This window comes from Salmo salar, chromosome ssa20 (assembly GCF_905237065.1).
Source record: "Salmo salar chromosome ssa20, Ssal_v3.1, whole genome shotgun sequence".
Lineage (NCBI taxonomy): Eukaryota > Metazoa > Chordata > Actinopteri > Salmoniformes > Salmonidae > Salmo > Salmo salar.
This window is the reverse complement of record NC_059461.1, coordinates 52982380-52997896: the sequence shown is the minus strand read 5'-3', so window position 1 is coordinate 52997896 and position 15517 is coordinate 52982380. Positions and strand designations below refer to the sequence as shown.

The 15517-nt window shown below is 41.8% G+C and overlaps 1 protein-coding gene across 1 annotated transcript in view; it reads right to left on the bottom strand.

Annotated features, from left to right (window-relative positions):
* The window catches only part of LOC106580797 (protein phosphatase Slingshot homolog 2), a 35043-nt gene extending 27313 nt beyond the window's left edge, over positions 1 to 7730 (bottom strand). Inside the window, exons 1-2 of the mRNA XM_014162232.2 lie at positions 7471 to 7730; positions 1554 to 1597 (exon numbers count right to left, since the gene is read on the bottom strand). Of these exons, the coding sequence (XP_014017707.1) occupies positions 1554 to 1597; positions 7471 to 7533 (107 nt within the window). The 5' untranslated portion in view covers positions 7534 to 7730. The remainder of the gene's footprint in view (positions 1 to 1553; positions 1598 to 7470) is intronic.
* Between the last annotated feature and the right edge of the window lie 7787 nt (positions 7731 to 15517).

The following is a 15517-nucleotide window of genomic DNA, read 5'->3' as shown; positions in this document are numbered from 1 at the left end:
TTTTGAAATCGGACAGTGTGGTTAGATAAAGGAGAGTCTTGTCTTTAAAATGCTGTAAAATAGTCATGTTTGAAAAATTGAAGTTTTTGTATTTTTGAGGAATTTGTCATTCGCGCCACGCCCATCATTGGATATTGGAGCAGGTGTTCCGCTAGCGGAACGTCTAGATGTAAGAGGTTAATGTACAAAATTGTAAAAATAAAGAAAAACCCTTGAATGAGCAGGTGTGTCCAGACTTTTGACTGCTACTGTATATACACTATACACACTTTTCTGTGGAATTTTCATTGCTGGACATAAAACAACAAAAACAGACAATTAACTCCAATTGATTTTAATTGAAGAAATCTTTTCCCAAGAAGTTCCACGCATAATAGGGAGACACATGATCGCATACAAATGTAAGCAAGGTTTGAAATAATTATGTTTTAGTCAAACACATACGTTTGGGCTTCTTGCGGTCAATTTGCAGTCTACAAATTATATGTAATTATGTAACGACCCCCCTACCATCCACTCCAGAAAAAAATAAATCGTCCCGCGGCTGATTCTAGTTGATGATCCATGGCATATAAACTATAGGTTAGCCTATTAACCTATAGGCTAACCCATAATAACCTATAAATATTAGTATGTCCTGTATGAATAGGCATTAATCCAAGAGATCCACACTGATAAACCCAACTGCCAAGACAAGTGAAACAACAACAGTAGTGACGTCTTGTCCTTCTATAAAAACACACACACAGTGACGTCAAGCGGCTGGTAACACAGATAACAGATACAACCATGCAAATAGATCATCAGGAGTAAACAACTGGAGTAGTCATACACGAGTACTACAAACCAACCCAAATAGGTACATAGGCTAACTATTTTGCATTTCCAAAATAGCCTAGTGTTTTGAAGATGCATAATGGCAACCATTAGTCCTTTTCTACACTTCTCCTGTAATGACCTAAAACTAAGTGTGAATACAAATTCTGGCAATGATGCTAGTCAAGAGCGAGTCTACATGTTGATAGAACTGTCTTTTTCAAGATTTGAAAATATATTGTGTGATATACTGTAAATTGAAAGGAGATATGCAGTTACTCGTTTTGTGCACGGGTGTGTGCGTGCTTTTTAACAGCCCAGGCCTAACTGGCAATGTATAGCCATTATAATGTTCCTGTGTTTGCTTGCGACCCCTCTGTCGGTCATTTTGCTGCCTGGGTCTGAGACTAAATGAGAGTCAGTTGATTCTGCAGCAGTATATGTGAGCTGAGTTGACCCAAGAGACAGTATTGATATCAACCCAACGGCCAACACAGCAAATATACTCTTGTCAACACACTCTCCCTGGTGGACAGTAGCTGGAAGTACAGCTGAGCTTCCAAAGGTCCAACGACAGATATTTGTCTCAGCTGATTCAGGCACTGAACACAACAATAATTGAGAAATTCAGCGGGGCCTGGAAGGTTGTCAGTGCAATGCCCAAAAATACATCATAGTTGTTCGATTACAAGACTTTGAGATTGTTTTACTGCTAACTGGTAATGGTCTAGCCTTACCTCCGGGGCTGGGAGCGACGATCATCCTCACCACTGTCTGCCTCCTGGGGAGAGAGCAGAGAACCAGTCAGAAACCAACATGCACACTAATGTATCCATAAACGGACTATAGTAATGACACATTTTACAGACAGACATACAGCTGCGGTCACATGAATAGACAAGGTTGCTTGTTCACAATAACCGGCCTGAACAAGGAGATAAGCATAGGAATCAAGTCAAGTGTCTCATGACTAACAATGAGCCAAACAGATTCCTACTACAGCAATATTAGGAGGTGTGATGCTGCCAGACCTTTTGAACAAGAATTCCACACCCAGTCAAAACAAGATGTCCATATTTGGGCTTGTTAGACATAAGTGTATAGCTATCCATTCAAGGGAGATTTTGCAACACGTTTTGCATCGGGCACCGAGGAAGATCGAATTAACCTTGTTTTAAAGAGGATAATGAATTCCACATCGGCTAAAATGTGCCGCTAAATATCCACTTTCATCCATGTCATGGGGTTGGCCGTTGTGATATTTCACTAAACCCAGAACAAGGCAGAATAGATAAGGGTTGAAATGGCTGCCGGCCTGTTTTGAAGTGTCCCTCTCTCCACCCAGGCCCGGCAGTCTGTTGTCCCTGCTCAGACAGACAGGCAGGCAGACCCTAATCCCAGCCTGTTCTGCTCCAGTAATCTCCAAACTCAGGGAACTTTCTCCCAGGGATCAGGCTGTCAATCCTGGACAAGGCAGCCCTAGCAGATCCCACCCGCCTAGTCAGAGAGATACTGAACTGGGTTAATAAAGCCTAATGCACCACACACTGGCTACATTCACCATGTCCTATGCAGACACACGGGATGGGATGAAGTGATCCAGCCAATGTATCTTCATTGAGGAGAAGAGCGCACACACACACACACACACAACCCCAGACATATACTCAAGAACACAAAAATGCTTACAATTAGGCCTAATCTATGTAAAGAGTTCTGCTTGTTGGGCTTGTGTACACGACCATGATGGCACACAAACTAGAGAAAACATGAGCAAATCAAAAAGCCTTGGCCTGGACATAAACCCTCACACATCAGGTGCTGTAAATCACCCGCTGCCACAGCCAGGCATATGACATTTGAGAAAAGCATTTAAGAAACATGGTGACACAGGAGAAATATGACTCGAGGGAGAAACCCATCCCTTCAACGAGACAAACTTTCCAAAACACTTCACCCACGTTCTTTTTTCAATGGCGAAGGCAACAGAGGCCAATAGGCTGCTATAGGAAGGTGTTTTAGTGGCAAAGTGGAGGAGAGACCGCAAGCTTCCTCCTCTCCCTATGGTTAAGTCTAGAGGTCGACCGATTAAATCGGAATGGACGATTAATTAGGGCCGATTTCAAGTTTTCATAACAATCGGTATTTTTGGACACCGATTTGCCGATTATTTTTTTTATACACCTTTATTTAATTAAGCAAGTCAGTTAAGAACACATTCTTATTTTCAATGACGGCCTAGGAACGGTGGGTTAACTGCCTTGTTCAGGGGCAGATTGACAGATTTTTACCTTGTCAGCTCAGGGATTCGTTTTTGCAACCTTCCGGTTACTAGTCCAACGCTCTAACCACCTGCCTTACATTGCACTCCACGAGGAGCCTGCATGGCAGGCTGACTACCTGTTACGTGAGGGCAGCAAGAAGCCAAGGTAAGTTGCTAGCTAGCATTAAACTTAACATAATCACTAGTTAAACTAGTAATATCAACCATGTGTAGTTCTAGCGTGTCCTGCGTTGCATATAATCGATGCGGTGCCTGTTAATTTCTCATTGAATCACAGCCTACTTCGACAAATGAGTGATGATTTAACAAGCGCATTTGCGAAAAGAGCACAGTCGTTGCACCAATGTACCTAACCATAAACATCAATGCCTTTAATATCAATAAACAAGTATATATTTTTAAACCTGCATATTTAGTTAATATTGCCTGATAACATGACTTTCTTTTAACTAGGGAAATTGTGTCACTTCTCTTGCGTTCCGTGCAAGCAGTCAAGGTATATGCAGCAGTTTGGGCTGCCAGGCTCTTTGCGAACTGTGTGAAGACCATTTATTCCTAACAAAGACCATAATTAATTTGCCAGAATTGTACATAATTATGACATAAGACTGAAGGTTGTACAATGTAAAAGCAATATTTAGACTTAGGGATGACATCCATTAGATAAAATACAGAACGGTTCCGTATTTCACTGAAAGAATAAACGTTTTGTTTTCGAAATGATAGTTTCCGGATTCAACCATTTTAATGACCAAAGGCTCATATTTGTGTGTTATGTTATAATTAAGTCTGATTTGATAGAGCAGTCTGACTGAGCGATGGTAGGCTGGCTCGTAAGCATTCATTCAAAGAGCACTTTCGTGCGTTTGCCAGCAGCTCTTCGCAATGCTTCAAGCATTGTGCTGTTTATGACTTCAAGCCTATCAACTCCAGAGATTAGGCTGGCAATACTAAAGTACCTATTAGAACATCCAATAGTCAAAGGTGTATGAAATACAAATGGTAGAGAGAGAAATAGTCCTATAATAACTACAACCTAAAACTTCTTACCTGGGAATATTGAAGATTCATGTTAAACGAAACCACCAGCTTTCATATGTTCTGAGCAAGGAACTTATACGTTAGCTTTTTTACATGGCACATTTTGCACTTTTTCTTCTCCGACACTTTTTTGCATTATTTAAACCAAATTGAACATGTTTCATTATTTATTTGAGGCTAAATTGATTTTATTGATGTATTATATTAAGGTAAAATAAGTGTTCATTCAGTATTGTTGTAATTGTCATTTAAAAAATATATATATATTTAAGTGGCCGATTAATCGGTATCGGCTTTTTTGAGTCCTCCAATAAATCGGTATCGGCGTTGGAAAATCATAATCGGTCGACCTCTAGCGTCCACACAGGTGTGGTTCCTGAGTTAATTAAGCAATTTTCAGGGGAAGTTGCTAGAGGCAGGTGGATTTGTTGCTAAATGACGTTGTGATGTTATTGCGTGATGACGTCAATACGTAAAACTGTGTCATTATGTAGAATACACAATAATGTTACTCAAATTGACTGGCCATCTCAACGCAAAATATGATTTGACATGTTAGTTTAGATTTGTTTTATTATCATTTTGATTGAGACATGTTGAGTGATGTAAGTTCTGTTCAAGATCAAACATTTGTGACCAACTATAGTCATTAGGTTTGTCTCGAATGCATACTACTGCAGTCAGCCAACAATGATTTGCAATTTGTTGAAATTGCTGCTGGCCTGCGCACAAGCTGAGCGCCTGCTGCTGACGTCACTCACAATGCACTTTTGCAGCCAGGCACGTGTGTTGTGACTGTGTGTGACAGAGAAAATCGTTTTTGTGTCATTTAGAGGGAAAATGAGTGCATTTTAGCATTTGAGTCACTTTTCAAAAGCTAAAAGTTCCAAATAAATATTTTAAAGTAGCCAAATTTGTTGCTAGGTGCTGTTTGAAGAAAAGATTACCAGGGTAGTCTGAAAAGTTGCTAAATGTAGCAACAAATTGCTAAGTTGGCATCACTGCAAGACGCACTGCTTCTTGACACACTGCTCGCTGAACCCGAAGCCAGCCACGCCAATGTGTCGGAGGAAACACCGTACAGCTGGCGAGCGAAGTCAGCGTGCATGCACCCGGCCGCCACAAGGAGTCGCTAGAGCGCAATTGGACAAGGACAGTCCAGCCAGCCAAACCCTTTCCTAACCCGGACGGCGCTGGGTCAATTGTGCGCCGACTCATGGGTTTCCCAGTCCAGGCCGAGATCGAACACGGATCTCTAGTGCGATGCAGTGCCTTAGACTCAGGAGGCCCTGCGGTGGGGGGGGGGTCTACCTTAATCATCATCAGCGGCTGTTGTTGGGGGTTTAAAGGGGGTGTGTCTCAGCCACCAGATTTCAACCCAATTGAACACTTACAGGAGACTCTGGAGCCCCTAACACATCATTTCTGTGTTGACCTTGGCTTTAATTGCTTTCATGGCTGTTTGAGAGAAACATAGTTCATCTCTCACGTTCCTCTTTCCCATTTATACTGGCCTAATGTGATTCAGGCATTGACAACTCGCACTGAGAGATGTCACAGCAAAGCAGGAAGTATTTTTCTTTCTCTAGCTAACAGACCTCAGACTGCCCTCAATGGATATGTCCCAAATAGCACCCTAGTCCCTATATAGTCCACTACTTTGACCAAAAGGGAATAAAGTGTAATTTGGGATGCAAACAATATCTAGGGCTGGATAGGGCTGTTGAATTTAAGCAATCACAGAAGTGATCCATTAATGCTGTTGGTCAGGCACTCCAGGAACAGGGTTGCCTACCCCTGGGCTAGGCTGTCTAGCTACAACCCTTATGTGGAATCATCCGCAGGCATATCAGCCAGCCAGGCAACCGTCGATATGTCATATGGAATCTTCCCCAGTGCGGGTCATAAAATGTAGTTGGACAGCCATGTCATACTAACCCAGTTTTCATGCAAAACATTAACAGAATAACTTGAGCCTAGTTGATATGGAACTGTTGTGAGAGTCCATGACATTGTTTTGGCTAGGTCTGTTGTAATAAAATGGTTGAAAAAAAAAGTACCCAAATGGCATAGAGTAAAAGTAAAGATTCCTTAGTAGAAAAAGTAAAAGTTAACCAGTAAAATACTATTTGAGTAAAAGTCTAAAAGTATTTGGTTTTAAATATACTTAAGTATCAAAAGTAAATGTAATTACTAAAATATACTTAAGTATTAAAATTATGAATCATTACATAAGCAAACCAGACAGCACAATGTTCTTGTTTTTATTTATTTACAGATAGCCAGGAGCACACTGCAACACTCAGACATCATTTAGAAACAAAGCATGTGTTTAGTGAGTCCGCCAGATCAGAGGCAATAGGGATGTTCTCTTGATAAGTGCATGCATTTGATCCTTTTCCTGTCCTGGTAGCCATTCAAAACGCAACGAGCACTTTTGGGTGTCAGAGAAAATGCATGGAGTAAGAAGTAAATCTTATTTTTTTTATTTATGAATGTAGTGAAGTAAAAGTCAAATATTAATAGCAAAGTACCGATACCCCCAAAAAACTACTTAAGTAGTACTTTAAAGTATTTTTACTTAAGTACTTTGCACCACTGTCTATACATTTATGGCAGTGACTGAGTACAACATTTATTATCAGCTAGCTATGCCTCCGGTAAACTCGCCAACCAAGATTGACACTGACAGATAGCTAAGCTATGATGAGTTGGCTTCTTTGAGTTCTTTTAGACCATTTATATAATTGACTTGGGGATAAACAGGTCAGATATACACTGAAATTATTTGCATTGCAAAACAGTCACTATACCTAGCTAACTAGCTAACTACAAGTTGAGAAACTTCACTGGCTAGCTGGCCAGCCAGCCATTGACTGTGGTAGCTAAGCGACAACTTCCCTGGACACTGGAAAGTTTAACTGTGTCCATGCAAAAGTCAAAAGTGTATATTTATACACAACGCACAACTAAAACATTTCCGTTTAACAATTTCTTAGGAACGCATACACACAAAAAAGCAGGGCATAACCAGCTATAGTGTAGATAGCTGGGACACACGTTTCACCCCACTTCGCTACAAAGTGCTTTTCGTGGCAGGTTAGGAGACCATATCCACTAACCCTAACTCTTTTCCTAACCTTATCCTCAGTCTCCTGCCACGAAAAGGTCACTTCGGTATCGAAGTGCTGTGAAAAGTGTGTCCCCTAGCTAACTACCGCATGGGACAACAACCTACTTGTTAGCTAGCTATATCCACCCTAAACAATACCAGTAGAATTGAGCCTTAAATCCCGTGCTATGACAAACTACCAAGCTCGACAACTCACCGAAAGGCAGGGACTGGAGCTAACGCTGGGTGTTGGCGAACGCTGAACGGTGACCAGCGCCATTCAAGGTCCAGGAAACAGATATCTTTGTTAGAGAAAGCAGAGGCGGCGAGATGGTCATAATTTGAGCAGATGACATGCAAGGCGCCCGAGGTTATTGGGTCGTTGGTGATTTCCCTCCTATTCATTCAGCAGCGTCTTTTGGCGCATGCGATCCACTGGCCAGCTGTCAAACGACATTGTCTAATGCTGCGTTCATAACAACTCGTACATTCGTAATTACCAGTGTACGACTGGGGGAAATCCAATTGAACGGCCCGCCAACTCGTAATTACAAATGGGAAATAATCGCTGAACTCCGATTTCTCCCACATGCTGAACTCTGACGTCACATACTAAGGAAATTACTTCGAGAACATCATTTTCGGCAATTAAATGAAACAAAACGTAATTTATAAAAAAAATATATATATTATTGTGCCTTTTTAACACCAGAATTTGTTTGGAAGCATGACAGCTGTACTTGTAGTTTATGGTTGACACAACTTGTTTGACATTTGTCAGTCGAGTTCAAAGCATGTGAATGCACACAACAATCCCATTCTCACAGTTTACAAGTAGACCAAGTATATTCCAAGTTTCCCACTTGTTATGAACGCAGCAAAACCATGCTGGACTCAATCAGGCAAGGTTGGAAGAAAATAATACGGTCCTACACGTTTGAAAATTACGTTTTTACATAAGTCTATGGTTTAAACAATATGCAGCTGAGTGAACTCTAATGGATATGAAAATGCAATACCATCTGGAACAAACTGGTTGAATCAACGTTGTTTCAACGTAATTTCAACCAATTCACTCAATGTGATGACGTTGAATCAACGTGGAAAACTGATTGGATTTGTAAAAAAGTAATCAACAAGGGATTTTAGTATTTTTTCACCACACTTTTAACCTAAATCCAATGACATGGTAATTTTGGGGGGGGATTTTACATTACTTGACAACTCAACCAAATGTAAATCAAAACTAGATGTTGAACTGAGTACTGTAAATGTACAGTGCCTTCCAAAAGTATTAATACCCCTTGATTTTTGTTGTGTTACAGCCTTAATACAAAATGGATTAAATATATATTTTTCTACACACAGATGATGACAAAGTGAAAACATGTTTTTAGACATTTTTGCACATTTATTGAAAATGAAATACAGAAATATATCATTTACATAAATATTTAAACCCCTTAGTCAAAACTTTGTAGAAGCATCTTTGGCGGCGATTACAGCTTTCAATTGTCTTGGGTATGTCTGTATCAACCTTGCACATCTGGATTTGGGGGATTTTCTTCCTTTCAGATTCTCTCAAATTCTTAAATTAGTGCTGAACAGCAATCTTCAAGTCTTTCCAAAGATTTTCAATGGGATTCAAGTCTGGACATTGGCTGGGCCACTCAAGGACTTTTGTTCTGAAGCCATTCCAGTGGTTATTTTTTTACTGTATGCTTGGAGTCATTGTCCTGTTGGAATATAAATCTTCACTCCAGTCTAAGGTCATTTGCACTCTGAAGCAGGTTCTCATCAAGGATTTGCCTGTATTTGGCTCCATTCATGGTTCCCTCTATCCTTATCAATATCCCAGTCCCTGCTGCTGAAAAGCATCCCAATAGCATGATACTGCCACCATCGTCCCGTGCTTCACGGTAGGGATGGTGTTAGACGGGTGATGAGCTGTGCATGGTTTTCTCCAGACATAGCGCTTTACATTCAGGCCAAAGAGTTGAATTTGTCTCATCAGACCCCATCATTTTTTGCCTTATGATCTCAGTCGTTAACGTGCCTTTTTGCAAACTCCAGAAGTGCTGTCACGTGCATTTTTCTCAGGAGTGTCTTCCATCTGGCCACTCTCCCATAAAGCCCAGATTGGTGAAGCGCTGTAGAGACTGTTGTCCTTCTGGCCATCTCAGCCAAGGAACTCTGTAGTTCTGTCAGAGTGGTCATTGGGTTTTTGGTTTCAGTAATATCTTGTACAACCAGGTACTTCTCTGCAGCTGCAAACTATACTAATAAAAAACCCACTACACCATTCCACTATTTTGACCTAATCTCTTCCTGCACCATGCCAATGGCCTGGGAGGACAGGACACCATCCCTCAACACACCCTGTAACTCTTCTAAAGTCAAATACTTCTCTGCAGCTGCCACCACAACATCCATGTTCTGTGATTTACGTTCCATTTCTGTAATACAGTTGATAACCATTGCTTTGAACACTAAGAAGCCAACCTTACTGAAGCATAAATAACTTGTTGGCCTATCCCTCTGTGTTGGCACAAATCTACTACTCACTAGGATCCTCTCAGGATCCCTCACCCTTTACCCATCCTCCTCTACTTTCTTCACTGCCTCAGCATACAACACCTTCTGCACTAATCTGACTCTGGCCACTTCAACCTGCCTCTCTCGCACCAGGCACATGGGCACCCCTACAGTTGACACACAACTTTATCCACCGAAACTACACAATCCTCTATCCCATGCCCTCCTGCACACTTCCCACATCTTGGAATCTTCCTCTTACACACTGCTGCGACATAACCATAAATGTTGCACCTGTAAAAAACGCAGTGGATAACTGATATATACTAACATGACTTTGTCTGGTAGAGACTCTGACTCAAAACGACTGACAGTGATTCCAAACGGTGGGTGTCACAAACACCAGGAATTTTCAAATTCAATTGCTCTCCCTCCACACTTAACGCTACCCCAGAAATCACTCTTTTCAATGGTGCCCTGTTCATAATAGCAAAACAAGAAACAGATCCTGAAGTTTCGTGACACGGAGTGCCTTCTCCCTCTGGGCTGAAGAAACAGAAACAAATATCACAAGTCCACTACAGGTTACCGTCACTGTTTCAACTACACCTAACTAATTTCCAGTGGTCTAAAGTACTTAAGTAAAAATACTTTAAAGTACTACTTAAGTCGTTTTTTGGGGTATCTGTACTTTTTTATTTAACTAGGCAAGTCAGTTTACAATGACAATCTACCCCGGCCAGTTGTGCGCCGCCCTATGGGACTCCCGTTCAGGGCCTGTTGTGATACAGCCTGGGATTGAACCACAGTCTGTAGTGACGCTTCTAGCACTGAGATGCAGTGCCTTAGACTGCTGCGCCACTTGGGAGCCTTCTTATTTATATTTTGGCAACTTTTACTTCACTACATTCCTTAAGAAAATATTGTACTTTTTACTCCACACATCTTCCTTGACAACCAAAAGTTCTCGTTACATTTTGAATGCTTAGCAGGACAGGAAAATAGTGCAATTCAAGCACACCATGGGACCACATAGACGTCATACCGCTCCGGAAGGAGACGTGTTCTGTCTCCTAGAGATGAATGTACTTCCTTGACAACCAAAAGTTCTCGTTACATTTTGAATGCTTAGCAGGACAGGAAAATAGTCCAATTCACGCACTTATCACTGTGTTTGAACTTGACACCAATCTTCTTCGATACCCTATCTCCATTTTTATCGGCATCTTCCTCGGATATAAAGCCAACCTCTGCTTTTCTCATTCTATTCAACCTCCTCTTCCTCTTTTTACACTTCCATTCCTCCTCAGAAAACCATGTTTCTGTGTCCCTGTCCAAATATTCCTGTTGTTGTTCCATGATTCCTCATATGACCTCCCGCATATGTCTCTCGCCGAAGCAGCACACTAAGATTTTTTTTTGACATGCACTACTTCTTCTTCTTCTTCTGTGGGTTTTATGGTGGACTACAACCCCAAAAGGTGTATCGCCACCACCAACTGGACGGGGTTGAAAATAAAAAAATACAGATCATAGGTGATAGGGAAAACTAACTTAATACACAGAAATAAAAATTGTACATTGACAAAAACAAAATTCCCACTTCTTCCTTCCTTCAAATCTCCATATTTCCCTTCTCAGGCTCGAGAAGAAGTGATTTGAAGGAAGGAAGAAGTGGGAATTTTGTTTTTGTCAATGTACAATTTTTATTTCTGTGTATTAAGTTAGTTTTTTGGGGTATCTGTACTTTTTTATTTAACTAGGCAAGTCAGTTTACAATGACAATCTACCCCGGCCAGTTGTGCGCCGCCCTATGGGACTCCCGTTCAGGGCCTGTTGTGATACAGCCTGGGATTGAACCACAGTCTGTAGTGACGCTTCTAGCACTGAGATGCAGTGCCTTAGGGTTAGGGTTAGGGTTAGGGTTAGGGTTAGGGTTAGGGTTAGGGTTCGACTTCCTCTCCACCTTGGCAGTGCCATTAACCACCATAGCTATAAAGGCCACAAAGTCGACCTTCTTAACCTTTAAAATATCTGGGTCCTGCTGGTGAAAGGCAACCCCTGAAGGCCTGTACACCACCATGGACTCTTCGGGAGCACCATTCGAACCCTCAACCCTTTTAACAGCCGCTGCATATGAAATGCTCTGGACAGCACTGACTTTGGCCACCTCATTCTCTTTTACCCTTGTCAGGCATTCAAAAGACGTGGCTTCATGGTTCCCAACACAATTGCAACATGTCACATTTTCAACCCTTTTAAAACACGGGGCCTCCCTAGTGGCGCAACGGTTGAGGCGTCACTATAGACCCGGGTTCGATCCCAGGCTGTGTAACAGCCGGCCGTGACCGGGAGACCCATGAGGTGGCGCACAATTGACCCAGTGTCGTCCGAGTTAGGGGAGGGTTTGGCCGGCCGGGATTTACTTGTCCCATTGCCCTCTAGCGACTCCTTGTGGCTGGCCAGGTGCCTGCAAGCTGACTTTGGTCGCCAGCTGGACGGTGCTTTCTCCGACCCATTAGTGCGGCTGGCTTCCGGGTAAAGCGAGGAGTGTGTCAAGAAGCAATGCAGCTTGCCAGGGTCGTGTTTCATAGGACGCATGGCTCTCAACTGTCGCCTCTCCAGAGTCTGAAAGGAAGTTGCAGTGATGGGACAAGACTGTAACTACCAATTGGGGAGAAAATGGGGTAAAATTACTTTTTTATATATACAGTTGAAGTCGGAAGTTTACATACACTCAGGTTGGAGTCGTTAAAACTCGTTTTTCAACCACTCCACAAATTTCTTGTTCACAAACTATAGTTTTGGCAAGTCAGTTAGGACATCTACTTTGTGCATGACAAGTCATTTTTCCAACAATTGTTTACAGACAGATTATTTCACTTATAATTCATTGTCTCACAATTCCAGTGGGTCAGAAGTTGACATACACTAACTTGACTGTGCCTTTAAACAGCTTGGAAAATAAAAAAAATGGATGTCAAGGCATTAGAAGCTTCTGATAGGCTAATTGACATCATTTGAGTCAATTGGAGGTGTACCTGTGGATGTATCCAAAGCCTACCTTCAAACTCAGTGCCTCTTTGCTTGACATCATGGGAAAATCAAAAGAAATCAGCCAAGACCTCAAAAACATTCTTGTAGACCCCCACAAGTCTGGTTCATCCTTGGGAGCAATTTCCAAATGCCTGAAGGTACCAGGTTCAACTGTACAAACAATAGTACGCAGACGCGTTCTGTCTCCTAGAGATGAACGTACTTTGGTGCGAAAAGTGCAAATCAGTCCCAGAACAACAGCAAAGGACCTTGTGAAGATGTTGGAGGAAACCGGTTCAAAAGTATCTATATCCACAGTAAAACGAGTTTTATATCGACATAACCTGAAAGGCCGCTCAGCAAGGAAGAAGCCACTGCTCCAAAACTGACATGAAAAAGCCAGACTACGGTTTGCAACTGCACATGGGAACAAAGATCGTACTTTTTCGAGAAATGTCTTCTGGTCTGATGAAACAAAAGTAGAACTGTTTGGCCATAATGACCATCCTTATGTTTGGAGGAAAAGGGGGGGGGGGGGCTTGCAAGCCGAAGAACACCATCCCAACCGTGAAGCAAGGGGGTGGCAGCATCATGTTGTTGGGGTGCTTTGCTGCATGAGGGACTGGTGCACTTCACAAAATAGATGCCATCACGAGGAAGGAAAATTATGTGGATATATTGAAGCAACATCTCAAGACATCAGTCAGGAAGTTAAAGCTTGGTCGCAAATGGGTCTTCCAAATGGACAATGACCCCAAGCATACTTCCAAAGTTGTATCAAAAGGGCTTAAGGACAACAAAGTCAAGGTATTGGAGTGGCCATCACAAAGCCCTGACCTCAATCCTATAGAAAATTTGTGGGCAGAACTGAAAAAGTGTGTGCGAGCAAGGAGGCCTACAAACCTGACTCAGTTACACCAGCTCTGTCAGGAGGAATGGGCCAAAATTCACCCAACTTAATGTGGGAAGCTTGTGAAAGGCTACCTGAAACATTTGACCCAAGTTAAGCAATTTAAAGGCAATGTTACCAAATACTAATTGAGTGTATTTAAACTTCTGACCCATTGGGAATGTGATGAAAGAAATAAAAGATTAAATAAATCATTCTCTCTACTATTATTCTGACATTTCACATTCTTAAAATAAAGTGGTCATCCTAACTGACCTAAGACAGGGAATTTTTACTAGGATTAAATGCCAGGAAATGTGAAAAACTGAGTTTAAATGTATTTGGCTAAGGTGTATGTAAACTTCCGACTTGAACTGTGTATATATATATATATATATATATATATATATATATATATATATATATAAACACAAGACATTACATTTCTACTACTTGGACATCTCAGCTTCTCCCTTCTGCAAACATTTGAAACATGTCCAAAAGCTTTACAGTGATTGGTCTTGGGATAAATGCTCTGACTCTGTAGTTTATATACCCCTGCCACACTTGAGTAGGGAGAGACTCCCTATCAAAAACAAAAGAACTGACTTCACTTTTTCTTCGTTCACCACACGATTCAGCCGACGTGCATCATTCACTCCAGGAACATTTTTCATCTCTGTAACATCGACTTCCCACGAGACGCCAGATATTACCCCCTTGAGGGCTGCCTTGTTCCTGAAGAGACACACACAATATGTCAAACTTTCTGGTGAGACGCAACACACTTTTCTTCTGATCCTCAGAAGTACAGAAAGATCTGAACAAACCCGCCTCTCGTCATCCTCACAGCTTTCACTTTACCCAGCACTCTCTCCACCAGTTTGGATGTCTTAAATGGATTCTTCAAGATTGGTAATCCGATCAGCTGCTCCTCATGAATAAACCGTAATCCTACAAGACAAGAAAATACATTCTCAGCACTGTATGCTACTTTGCTCCGTTTTCCATTCTTTTGGACAATAGTCCAGTTCTCCTTGGCTCAACCACCATTAGGTTCAAGATCCACATCAGCTTCCGTCATCTTTTCCTCCAAAACTCCCACCTCTGACGTGCACTGTCAACTGTGAGACCTTATATAGACAGGTGTGGTTCGTTCTAAATCATGTCCAGACAATTGAATTGGCCACAGGTGGACTCCAATCAAGTTGTAGAGCCGTCTCAAGGACGATCAAAGGAAATTGGATGCACCTGAGCTCAATTGTGTCATAGCAAGGGGGTGTGAATACTTGTTTTCACTAGGTCATTATGGGGTATTGTGTACAGATGGGTGAGAAAACAAAAATCTATCCCATTGAAATCAGGCTGTAACACAACAAAATGTGGATGAATACTTTTCTGAAGGCACTGTAGCTCTTTCAGAAGGATTTTTAAAGAGAGCTTTTCAGGGAGCTTTTACGCAGAGAGAGTTTCAGGTCATTTTACAGAATGTTGGTTTCAAAAGGAAATGTGACTTCTGTCACGTACCAAATACCATGCCCTAGCCTGCACTTCCTCTTGTACGCAACCGAGGGGAAGAAATGGGAAAAGAAAAAACAAGAACATTTTGTGCAAAAATAAAGGCGCCAATGTATTTTCCAAGTAGACTCCATTGTAGACTCTATTGTGAAAAGGCCTCCCAATTAAGTGTCAAAATAAAAGGGAGGGAACCTATCATATGAAACACACACTGCTTTGCAGTGAAGTTGAGCTGAGCGATGAGGTCATGTTTCAGTGGCTGTGGCCCCTCCCTCCCTTTGCCTCC